Genomic DNA, 13,352 nt, shown 5'->3' with positions numbered 1-13,352 from the left:
TTATGGAATTTTGTTTCCAATAAATTAATCAATAAATGTGCCGAAAACCGCATATAAAAACAACCACAGGTTACGGAACTACATACTGAGTATCATTATTTATCGAATGCCTCTCTTAGCTCATCAATGGACACGATGATGGCGAAAAATTAGATAAATGTATAAAAGACCATTTCACAGCTTGTATGCACTATATATCATATCATACAAAAATGATGATATATCATCATGACGAGTATAGAAATTCAAATGAAACGGAATTATGACTATCACAACAAAGCATAACAAAAATAAATAGATTTGGCATAGCAGGTGAACTGAAATCCCTGGCAGAGATGTTAAGCTTCAACATAATGATAAGAGGTACGAAATGACAGAAATAAAGTCTGTTTCACGACAATTCATTGAGAATCCTGCTGAAGAGGGCATAGTAGACTATCAACTGGCGTCAAATTCTTCAAGTTAATTACGAATACGAGATGTTTTTCGGCCATATTCTGTGAGATAAATTCAGAGAACTTATAAGTTGTTAGGAAAATGATTTAATTTAATATATGCGGGGTAATCTTGTTTAATCTCTGAATTGCTGAGGTGTTGGGCTAATCAGTAAAACAACAAACAGCGTGTTTACGAATGTCATCCAATGCTGGAAAAGTTGCCAGTTCAAGATAGTGTGCTTCGGATATCTAAGTGAAAAGCTGTTGGAAATTATTATACAAATCAAACCAAAGAACTGATAACATTATAGTTTCACCGCTGCCGTCTTAATATACATTCCAAGCATTTAGTTATTATAAATAAGATTTAATAAGTTTAAAATTACTTAATATTTTAACTTTACTTTTTGAAAATGGTGAATGATATTCTTCTCGACTGAGTTAAAGGTTATATTTCGGTGACCATTACATGAAAGGGAAAGATACATCACACAAAAGAAATCGCTTCAAGAAATGCGACGTGCGTTATCAAGCTGCATCTTGGTAACTACTGTTGGATTGGAACTCCACCAAGCCCACAGAAATCACCAAGTCAAAATTAGATTAAATTGTGCGCTAGATTAAACGTGGGTGTTGTTACATGTAAAGTACTTAGTACGTACAAATATATATATATATACAAGCCATTGGCAACATTAAATTGCCCCTACTGGATGTTCGCACATATTGAATGTACAATATACTGGTTGGCTAATATAGGTATTAATAGTGTACATTCAATGCGTGCGTACACCCAATGCGGGAGATTTACGAATCAGTAGGTGAAATGATAATAAAAAGTTACTCCCCTTTAGTGAACACACAGCATTTGCATGATATACTTCCTGGTGGCTTTTTAACTTAAAAATCTCACACACTTGATACATTTAGACCAGGACATTTGTATGCAACTATGACAGAAGAGAAAAACAAAATGAATTTTGTTCCTGACGATGTTTCAGACAATTTAGATGAAAATGGAAAGGACAAAACAAATAATGAAACGCCTACTTTCGATTTCACAGAACAATCTTGGCGGACTGGTGATTTTATTTTGAATGTGGAAGGGACTAAATTATATGTTGCAAAGAATATATTATCACTTGCATCTCCAGTATTTGACAGGATGTTTCAGTCGGAGTTCAAAGAAAGTAGCAGCGAGGAGTTGGCCTTGCCTGGAAAGAAACCGGAAGATATGAAGGAATTTCTACGGTGTATCTATCCAAACTGTCTCGTGCAAGTTTCTTATGAAAACGCTCTAAGGCTATTACCGCTTGTTGACGAATACCAAGTTCTACATCTGAAGACAAGATGTGAACATATATTGGTTGAGCATGTTAATGATGAAACACCCGTTGAAAAGCTGTATCAGCGATTAAAGGAGTCAGACATGTATAATTTGAATGAACTGCGTGTGAAGTGTATAGCACTTGCAATAGAGAAACCGCACGAAGAACTTACTAATACCAGGAAGACTTGCAAACCACCAGCTGATGATTTGGTTGAAATATTTGAGAAAATGACTGCAAAATTGGCAGAAAAACAGACACAATTTAAGTTAGAAGACAAAGATTTGTCGGAAGAGCCTGAAATATTGGACGATGGTGCTGAATTCAAGGATAAAATTAAAACTCTTGAAGCATTCAAAGAAAGTTTGTCAAATGAAATGGATATATTGATGAGTTATGTTTCAGCAGAAGTGAAGAAATCCAAAGAACTTCTTTTTGATGAGACAACGAAATGGAAGGAAATGCACGTTGTTTTATCTGCACCGGTGGCGGAAAATTTTTGCTCGTCCTTTCAATCACAGATATGGGATATGCCTATCAGAATTTCCTCGTCAACCATTAAAAAGGAAGAATATACTGGTAGACGTTTTACTGATGTTAGATGGCTCTGCGTAGAAATAAAATGTTTGGAAACTGAAACTTTTATTTGTGGACTAAATACAAAATGTAACCTTGTGAATATGCAACCCAGAGGAGAAAGTATATCCGTTTGTAATAGAGACACACTCCATAGTAATTATGGAAGTACATGCACAATATACATTAAGAAGATACACGAAATAATAGGCGCGAATGCTGGCTTTATACGTGACGGGAAAATAGGACTAATTGTCCATTTATATATGTCTGAGCCTAATAGAAGTTAATAAGGTCATTAAACTGATAACATTGTCAAAAATTACCCCCAGCCTATTTGAACACTGAAAAGCTAGAACGTGAAATCTTTACTGAAAATATTATGCCAGGAACGGCTTATCTTCAAGACATTGACCTCCAGAGTGTGTATAAAATGATTTTTTTTCAAATTCAAGTTAGGTCATATTATGTAGTTAAAATGAAATTTTGTGTCTAGATTACATCGATCATGTTCTTCAAAACATAACTTTGGTTTAGAGATTATTTTGATAATGTAATTCCCCACATTGAAGTAGAAACAACTAATTCTCATGCAATTCCAAAACATAATATCTGTCTGTTTGTTTGTTTGTTTGTTTTGGGTTTAACGCCGTTTTTCAACAGTATTTCAGTCATGTAACGGCGGGCAGTTAACCTAACCAGTGTTCCTGGGTTCTGTACCAGTACAAACCTGTTCTCCGCAAGTAACTGCCAACTTCCCCACATGAATTATCAGAGGTGGAGGACTAATGATTTCAGACACAATGTCGTTTATCAAATAGTCACGGAGAACATACGCCCCGCCCGAGGATCGAACTCGCGACCCCGCGATCCGTAGACCAACGCTCTTAAATATCTGTCTGTACCTAAGCTTCAAACCTTTATTAAGAAATATGGCGATAATCATCTGATATTTAAAATAATCTTTCTTTTTGTTGTACGATCTGGAGGTCAGTTCCCTTAAAAGAAAAAAAGAAAAGAATCGATTTGACAGTTTTAATTTATTGTGACTAAATGTGTTACACATGCTATATAAACATGTATCGACTTATTTTTCTTAATTCATAATAGCAGTCTAAATCACCGGCTGATATTTTGTTATTTGATATGAAGTCTATCGTTGTTGGAGGGTAATTTAGTAACACAATAAATAACCTCAGTAGCCTAGCAACAGAGCGTCTACATCGGATGTGAGAATACGTAGGTTCTCACCCTGATCAGCATTAAGAGATTAGTACAATGAGTCAGCCTGCTGTCAGTATAATGTGGCTGGATGGTGTATCATGTCACTTGGCTACGGAATCGTGTTTCAGTAAGGCGACGCTATAAGGCCTAAGACCACAGTTATTTTTATTATATGTTCTATATAGGCACTGGACACTATAACAATTTTGCATGCATTCCAACGCCTATAAAAATACCTGATCTCAACAGAACTATTCAAGAGAAAAAATTCGAGCCACAGTAAACATTGGGTTGACCGGCTCTTTTTTCCACCATTTTGAACCAAATCACATGCGTTTGAAGAACACTCTCTAGATGGCCGCAAACAGGCAAAACAGGCCCTATCAAAAAGTCATGTTATGCATATTCTGACATTCTCATTCTGTCAAATTGTACATGTACCTACTATTTCATATCTCCTGTATTAAATCATGCCATTTATTGCAGGTCTTTCACTCAAAAATCCACCAATATTCACCATCAAACAGAGGAACTATTTTCTGCGTAACCACTTCCGTATTGTGGTCAACCAAGGGCAAATAACTGTGGTCTTGTGCCATAAAGCTGAACAATGTGTTCACTGCTACAAGTTAATATGACTGGAAAAGTTGAAAAAGACGCATACTGAAATTATTATGCTGTATAGTCTCTTGCAATGATACAGGCTGTATGAGCTGGTATGAATATGAGCTAAATTTTAATTGCGAACAAAGAGGTAATATAAGTTAATCTATTTTATCTATCATATTTGATCAGAAAAAATAAATTATACTTTCGTAGTACCTAGATTTCTTGTTTCGCTCACTACTTCACAATATATTTTGTACATTATGTTGACTTTTTGTGAAAATAATATTTTGTTTGCTATAATGTTCAATTTATGACCATTGTACCCTAAATTGACTTCTGTGAAGTATCAAAACATTATATTGTTCTGGACTTTGATTTGGCTTTCTTATTCAAATTCCCCTCTCCAAAACGTGTTTCCCGTCCTCCTTTTTGACAAAAAATGCACTCCAACGTAATTTTTATGCCCTTACAGAAAGTGGGGGATATAGTTTTGGCGTTGTATTTCCGTCCATCTTTCCGTCCGTCAGAGCCATATCTAGGAAGTAGTTTGGAATGTTTAAATATAACTCTATATACGTTTTAAACACAAAAGAACAATGCGGTCTGTTTCAGTCAGATTGTCCAACTAACGCTAGAGTTATGACCCTTAGAAGTTTCTAGTGTTAGCTTTATAAGATACTATAAACTTCATAACTTGGGACACATTTGACCTAGAACTATGAAACTTAAACTGAATTTAGACTGTAATGTGGTAGTGCACACTCAAATACGTCAAGATCACTTTAGTAGCTTCAGAGTTATTGCCCTTTAATTGTTTAAATATCCACGTATTTGTACGTAACAAACTAACCAATTGGTAGAATTTCATTCATTTCCATGAACATTTATTATCAACATGTGAAGTTGTGTACAAACACTCGGTCACCCCCAACACCCTGTTCACACCCCCTCCCCAACCGCGCAACCCATTTCATTTTTTTTTCTTTTTTAGCTCACCAGAGCACAAAGTGCTCAAGGTGAGCTATTGTGACCTGTCATTGTCTGTCATGTTTCGTCGTCCGTTATGCTTCGTCCGTCAACATTTGCCTTATTAACACTCTAGAGACCACAGTTGTCACCCAGTCTTTATGAAACTTAGTCAGAATGTTTGCCTTGATGATCCCTAGGCAAAGTTCGAAACTAGGTCATGCGGGATGAAACACTAGGCCAGTAGGCCAGATTAAAGGGAAAAATTGTTAACACTCTAGAGGCCACATTTATGACCCAATCTCCATGAATCTTGGTCAGAATGTTCATTTTGATTGTCTTTAGGCCAAGTTTGAATCTGGATCATGTGGGGTCAATTCAAAGGAAAAGCTTATTAATACTCTAGAAGCCACATTTTTGACCCTGTCTCCATGAACCTTGCTCAGAATGTTTATCTTGATGATCTCTAGGCCAAGCTCGAATCTGAGTCAGGTGGGGCAAAAACTAGGCCACTAGGTCAGATCAAAGGAAAATCTTGTTGACACTCTAGGGGCCCCATTTTTAGATTGAAACTCATGAGAATCGGTCACAATGTTTTTCCTGATTAAATCTAGTTCAGCTTTGAATATGGGTCATCTGGGATAAAACAATGAATCACCAGATCAAATTAAAGAAAAACTTTGTGTATGCCATAGGGGCTGCATTTTCATCTGATGTGCATGAAACTTGGTCAGATCGTTTGTCTCCATGAAATCTCGGACGAGGTGTTTTATCTGGGTCACATGGGGTCAAAAACAGTAAGTCTAACAAAAAGCTTGTTTACAATGTAGCGGCCACATTTTTATTCAATCTTCCTAAATTTTTTATTTATAAATCTGGGTCATGAAGGGTTAAAAACTAGGTCACTTGGTAAAATTAAAGGAAATAGAGGCCACTTTTTCGCTTCAATCTTCACGAAACTTTGACAGAATGTTTGTTTTCATGAAATTATGGACAGGTTCTTATCTGGGTGATGTTGAGGCAAAAACAAGGACACTTGGTGAAATCAAAGAAAATGCTTATTTGCATCCGGAGCCACATATTTGGTCCAAACAAGGTCTTTATGGAAACACTGATACGCACGTTACATTACGTATTTGTTACTCTGGGTGATTTTGCTTATTTTCACCCCTCTCTAAATTATCAATAGTATATTTACTTTTTAGCTCACGTGAGCTATTGTGACCGCTTGATGTCCGCCGTGCGTCGTCCGTCAACAGTTTCTTAAAAAATCTTCTTTTTGAAATCCACTGGGCAGAATTCCACCAAACTTCACAGGAATGATCCTTCGGTAGCCCCCTTTCAAAATTGTTCAAAGAATTGAATTCAATACAGAACTCTGGTTGCCATCTCAACCCAAAAGGAACAATTTTAAAAATATTATTGTACAAAACCACAGGGCCTAGGGCTTTGATATCTGGTGTGTAGCATCATCTTATAGTCCTCTACCAAAATTATTCAAATTATCGCCCTAGGGTCAAATATGGCCCCGCCCCGGGGGTCACATGGTTTATATAGACTTATATAGGAAAACTTCGAAAATCTTCTTGTATAAAACCACATGGTCTTGGGTTTTGATAGTTGGTATGTAGCATCATCTAGTGGTCCTCTACCAAGATTGTTCAAATTATCCCCCTAGGGTCAAATATGGCCCCGCTCCGGGGGTCCCAAGTTTTTCATAGACTTATATAGGAAAAAAAGTTCAAAAATCTTCTTGTCTGAAACCATAACACTTAGACCTTTGATATTTGGTTTGTAGCAATGTCTTATGGTCCTCAACCAAATTTTTTCAAATTGTACCCCTTGGATGAAACGAGGCCCTGTCCTAGGGGTCCTAAGTTTTATATAGACTTATATAGGAAAAGCTTTAAAAATCTTCTTATCTGAAGCTCTACGACCTAGGCTTTTGATATTTGGTATGACGCATTGTCAGGTAGTCCTCTATCAAAATTGTTCAAATTATGCCCCTTGGGTTAAAAGAGGCCCCGCCCTGGGATCGCTAAATTTTTATGTGAGTTATATAAGAAAAATACTTAAAAATCATCTGATCCTATTGCCAAGACTGTTTAATTATAATACATGAAGACCCCAAGTAATATGATGTCAAATGACTGTGACCTTGACCTACTGACCTACGTTCTGAAATTTGGATGACATACACAGTTTTGCACACAAATCGTAAAACTGAATTTCTTTGACCATGAATGTGACCTACTGACTTTCTTAATATTTTATCATCAGTTTGACGTTTGAAACATGTAGCTCATATTACTCAGGTGAGCGATCAAGGGTCATCATGACCCTCTTGTTTAATGCTTTGATCGAAAGACTCGGCCTCACAGTAGTGCTTATATTTCGGAAAGATGTTGTCTGAACTGTTTCATTCGTCTCAACATAAACATTTAACAAATACAGCAATATCTCGACATCAACACTATCTCGAGATCAAAAATACCTCTACATCAACAATATCTCGGCAATATCTCGATATCAACAAGATCCAGATATCATAAAATATCCTGACAATATATCGACAGCAACATTATATCGACAGCAACAATATCTCTGCAATATCTCGACATAAAAAAAAATCCAGGTATCACCAATATCCTGACAATATATCGAGACCAAGAATATCTCGACATCAAAAATATCTCAACAATATCTCGGTATCAACATTTTCACGACATGATACATGTATGAGTAAATACTACTGTGATTTTAATAGCAAAGAAAGTTGTATGAGGACGAAAGACTAGTGTAATGTACAATAGGCTATTTTGGACGCGTGATCCCTCAAAAATAACACTATTTTGAGTTTTTTTTCTTCTTTAAAATGTATCAATTTAAAAGAGAATTTCATAAGAAATATTGTTAAATTACCATGGTTTCGCTTTCCCAAATTATTTCGAATCGGTCCTTTTGGTCTTAAATATTGTTATTCAAATGGGCGCATTAAAATTAAAGAGGGGGCCTCCATGGCCGAGTGGGTAAGGTCGCTAACTTCAAATTTCTTGTCCCCTCATCTATGTGGAGTCGGGCCTCACTCGGGGTGTTGGGCGGTGGTACTACTAAGGAGCCCAATCGTGATAAAATAATGCACGGAGGGGGGCACCTGGGGTCTCCCTTTACCATCAAAGCTATAAAATCGTCATATGACCTATAGTTGTGCCGGTGCCACGTTAAACTCAACAAAATAAATAAATAATTCAATACAATTAAAGAAAAAGTAAAGTTTTCTTTTTTAGTTCACCAGAGCTCAAAGTGGAAGCCACTTAAGTATAAAAATGTGTGAAAGTAGTAATATGTCGGTCTTTTTTACAACTGAAACATGTCTTCTTTTTTTGTTACAATATTTTCCGAAATAAGCGCAACCACCTTATTTATAAAACATGGAAGTCATTGTCTTACAAGAAATGTGATAGCAACATTCGACTTTTAAATGTTTCGTACCAGCTGCAGAACATTTTTGTATCTCTTTCAAAATGGTTTAAAACGTATTTAATATATTTAGGGCCAGACGGAGTTTTAGCTCGACTATACGAAGTATATTGAGAGTTAAGTAGCTATCCTACTCAACTCCGTACCGGAGTCAGCGTTCACCCCCCACCCCCTCCCCTCCCCCACCACGATTTGTTAAAAATTTTACGCACTTTCGCTTTACCTCAATATATAATCATTTGATGAAATTGTCTAAAACTTTAAATGTCGCCCACATCATGTATACACGGTCTATAACTATGGCACCATGTTTTCGCAAATTATTTACTAAGAATTTCAGGCCATCAAATGTAGATACACTTTCAGTGTCAGTTATTACTAAATGTTTTAGATTAAAACTTGAAATAGTTGTTTTGCATCGTCATTCACATAGTACCACACAATGTCCGTAACCCCGGCACAAATATTTCATGAATTATGCCATCATTTTATTTAGAATATCATGATAAAGAAAAAATCATTTAAGCTCTTTCTCTCTTATTACTGTATAGATAAGATTTAATCGTATTACTAACAGAATAATGAATTCAACTAGTTCTCAGTTTTTATGGTCTGTAAAGATAATTTCCTTATTTGCATTTTCTCTGAAATAACATGACAGATCTATCCTTGGAATTTAGGTAGCTATGACCGTATTTGTCATGAAAACATAGGTCTTACACCACCAGTTTTTTGTCTATGTTTTAGCTGATTTTGCAGTTTTTGTGTGATTTTGCATCAAACATCAACCCCATTTTTCATTTCATTTTTTTTTCAGCACTGACAATATTGTGCACGAATATGTAAACTATAGACATTTAAAATGGGTCCAGGTGTGTGCTGTAGCCATCTGAAATTTATCAGCTTGATAAAGAAAAAAGAACACCAGCTATCTAAAGGCACTAACGTCCAGATTTTGGCTAAAAATGATCTTTCTTATAAATTGAAGTTTGGTCATTCTATAGATATTAGAATATGAGTTTTTGTTTATAAATTAACTTGAAATGCTTAATCATGAAAAAACGACCCTGTCGGGAATATAAAACCGGGCCGCCGCGGCAATAAAATATTCCTGCTGTCTTTGCCAAATACTGTCACGGTATAATATGTGATGCACAACCTTTGAATATAGACATTTATAATTAACAGTTAATCCTTAGTAAAGCGTTACTATTGCTTTTCAATTTTCAGTGTAATAATTAGTAAAACAATAAATTATCATGACACTGTGCTTCCATAACACCATTTTTGTCAGCAGTTAAGTTTAAAAGCTTTAACTCTTGAGAAATGTACCATTCATTTCCAGTTTCATGATACTTACAAATTTGCTTTTCTGTTGTCGCACGATCTGAATGCCTTTAATGCATTTTAGCTAAATGTCCCATATTAAAGCACTCGTCATTTGACACATGGTTCACAGCTCTGACATCAATATTTCATTAATCATACCTCCTTTTTACTTAGAATCTTAGATTAAAGCGTAGGTGCACTCCCCACCCCCGCCCCAATGACGTTTCTATTCAAACTTGAAATATTTGACAACATCTCCCATATCGTTACACGACAAGGGCCATAAAGAGTTTGTGTTTGTTGGGTTTAAATTCACACTGACACAAATAAGTAAAAAATTCTTTTGATTTTGGAGAAACCCTTGAAATAAATGAGAGAACATTGCTATCATGTTAAACGTCACTGAATGTTTTTACAGATGAGTGTATTTCGCGCAACTCATGGTTTCTTTTTGCAGTTTTATTTTCTAGTGTAATTCGGTTTTGGAGAAGACCCATACTAAGCGTGCGGCGGTTTAATGCACGCACTCGGTTACATGCAGGGTAAAATGTTCCTTAGGCATTTTTATGATCGCAAAATAGTTTGTTTAGCCTGGAATTTCAGATATATGCATTTTCCTTCTCTCAAATAATACCGAATTCCACTATGGTTTTCGACGCGTTGTATTAATATAGTGTTTCCGTTTCCAATTTTTCAGTCAATATTTACACTTTTTCCAATAAAATTAATCGCTTCGACATTTTTCAAGCAATGCTTGTACCATGGGTTGCTACTTTCTAGTAATTCATTTAAACTATGGATTGTTGTTTCAACTGCAAGGAAAGAAAACCTAAAAGTAGTGTTTCCGAATATTTACATATTGTCAATAAAATTATGTGCTTCAGCATATTTCCATAAGGTGCTTGTATCATATACAATGACTTGATACCTTTTAATGATGTATCTAAACTGTGAAACGTTGCTTTAACTACAAGAATAAAAACTTAAATCACAAATATATACTGACTAAAGGTTAGGGTTAAGTTTAACATAGGTATTAATAGTATACATTCAATGCGTGCGTACACCCAATGCAGGAGATTTAATGCCGAAGAAGATCTAAATAGATTTAAATAAAAAAACAAAAACAAAAAAAAAAAAAAAAAAAAACAAAAAAAAAAAAAAAACACACACACACACACACAAGAGAAGTGCCCTGTGTTTTTTCTCTCACCGAGTTTGATCATATCGGCGTAGCGTCCTGTAGGCATCACAGGCCTAAGGCCTACACTTTTCGAACAAAAATGAAAAAATGTTAATACGTAAACATGCAATAAAAACATAAAGGATGTGCGCTGAGGGACTAACTTAATAGGCTTTAACACCTAAATGATATCACTCACCAAGAGAACAATGCTGTAAGATATAATTCAATATTATGTAAATCTTAACAAAAGAACTTCGCAAGCATTTTAGATCGCACGTAATGAACGCGTCTTTAGGTTTTGATAACATTTGCATCCCTCGAACATCTGGAAAATGACCCTTGCCTCAAGCCCGGATTTACAAAGGGTCGCAGGAGCAATTTCTTCAAGTCAGCTCGCACATAATGTCTAAATGCTGCCATACTAATGTAAAATTCATCTGAAAATTTTATTCCTTGGCCTGTGTCGGCCGAAAGAAGCTTGCCTGTATTTTGCAAACCCTGATGATAAATTCAGAAGATATCCATATAAATTGAAAAGGATTAAAATTGGTTTGACTACTTTAGAATTAATATGTGATAGTGACGAAAAACATTGAATGAAACTGATGCATATAACAGATTACTTAAGTCGGTATTTTTGTTTTCAAATTTCAAACATTTTCTGACAATTGTAAATGGTTGTGGCTTTTGTTTTCAAAAATCTACACTGGTGAGACTGTTGTGAGACTTACACAACATTTTGAAGTCTTCTTTATATTTCCTAGAAAAAAAAAAAACAAAAAAAAAAAACGTTGATGAGATAAAAAAACTATACATAATACGTGTTGTTGTTGAAATACCTATCGCATTATATTTCCTAGCTTACTTGTAATTGAATCATTTTACTTGTTTGATTAAAAAATTTCCAGAACACCCTCCACTACATAACTGCCACATTTGCCACCATGTGCCATGCTTTTATATCTATTCGCTAGTTAATATCAAGTCAAAAATAAATCAGAGAAATTATAATCCGAAATGCGCTCGTCTGCACCATTTTAAAATAGATACGTATGGGGGAGCAGGCCTACAACTTCAAAATTCTCAGCTACGCTCCTGTCATCATCATACATCCTTTATTATATATGAACACTCGATTTAATAGCTAAAAGAAATCTCCTTGTCCAGTCTACAAATTTACCTTTTCTTCTCTAAAAATACATAGAAAGTTGTGAATGACTGCGAAAGATATTTAATACTTTTAAGAGTTAGTACCCTTTTATTTCTTCGACACCATTTGTACTACAAGTGAGCTCCCTTCTCATTACTTTACACCATTTGTAAGGTTGTGATACGCTACGTTGCATAAATCTATGAATAGATTATTTTAATGATTAAAGATGGAAAATAAAATTCAAGGAGAAAACAGCGACATATTAGACATAGATCTAATTGATCAGTCAGATGCAGGGCTACGTCAACTAGACTTGGAATGTGATTCGTGTACTTTCGATTTCACGCAGAAATCATGGAGTGCAGATATGGCTTTAACTGTTGAAGGAACAAAATTGTATGTCGCGAAAAATATTTTGGCACTTGCATCACCAGTATTTTTCAGGATGTTTCAGTCAAGATTCGAGGAAAGTACTAAAAACGAGGTGGAGCTGCCTGGAAAAAGTATGAATGACGTCATTGAATTCCTACGCTGCATATATCCAAATAGTCTGTCACAGGTGTCTTGCGAGACCGCGTTAAAGATCTTACCGTTGGTTGAAGAATACCAGGTTATGCACGTTAAAGCAAGATGCGAGAAAGCTATGCTCGAAAGTGTTGACGAATTGTCCAGCCCACCTGCAGAAACATTGTGTCAGCTTTTGAAGGAAGCATGTTTATATAATTTGAAAGACCTTCGTGACAGATGTGTGAAACTTGCGTCAAAGAAGTCACAAGAAGAACTTGAGATTGCTTACAGGTTGTATCCTCTACCAGCAGACGCTCAGAATGAAATACTTGTCAAGGTTAATGCTAATTTGTGAGCGAGGGTAAAAGAGCTTAAGAAATCGAATGTCGAAATGAAAGAAGAGGTGAAGACGTTGAAAGAATTCTTAACAGGTGATTTGAAGCAATCTGGTGGTAATCCTGCACTTGACGTATATAACTGGCAAGAAAAAAGCTTGTTCTTCATTCTTGAAATTGATAAAATGCAGGTTTCGGCAAACAAGACTGTAAAAATTTGGG

At 35.6% G+C, this 13,352-nt stretch overlaps 1 protein-coding gene across 1 annotated transcript; it reads left to right on the top strand.

Annotated features, from left to right (window-relative positions):
* Positions 1-12,514: 12,514 nt before the first annotated feature.
* LOC128551036 (BTB and MATH domain-containing protein 38-like) lies at positions 12,515-13,150 on the top strand. Its single transcript, XM_053531307.1, has one exon. The coding sequence runs from the start codon at positions 12,515-12,517 to the stop codon at positions 13,148-13,150; it is 636 nt and encodes a 211-aa protein (XP_053387282.1).
* Positions 13,151-13,352: the final 202 nt, after the last annotated feature.

Source organism: Mercenaria mercenaria, chromosome 19, assembly GCF_021730395.1.
Source record: "Mercenaria mercenaria strain notata chromosome 19, MADL_Memer_1, whole genome shotgun sequence".
In the NCBI taxonomy this organism is placed as follows: Eukaryota; Metazoa; Mollusca; class Bivalvia; order Venerida; family Veneridae; genus Mercenaria; species Mercenaria mercenaria.
This window is presented reverse-complemented; position numbering and strand designations above follow the sequence as displayed.

Bases quoted from the DNA above. Each gene is read 5' to 3' on its own strand.
- LOC128551036 (XM_053531307.1), top strand. From the start codon at position 12,515: ATGGAAAATAAAATTCAAGGAGAAAACAGCGACATATTAGACATAGAT.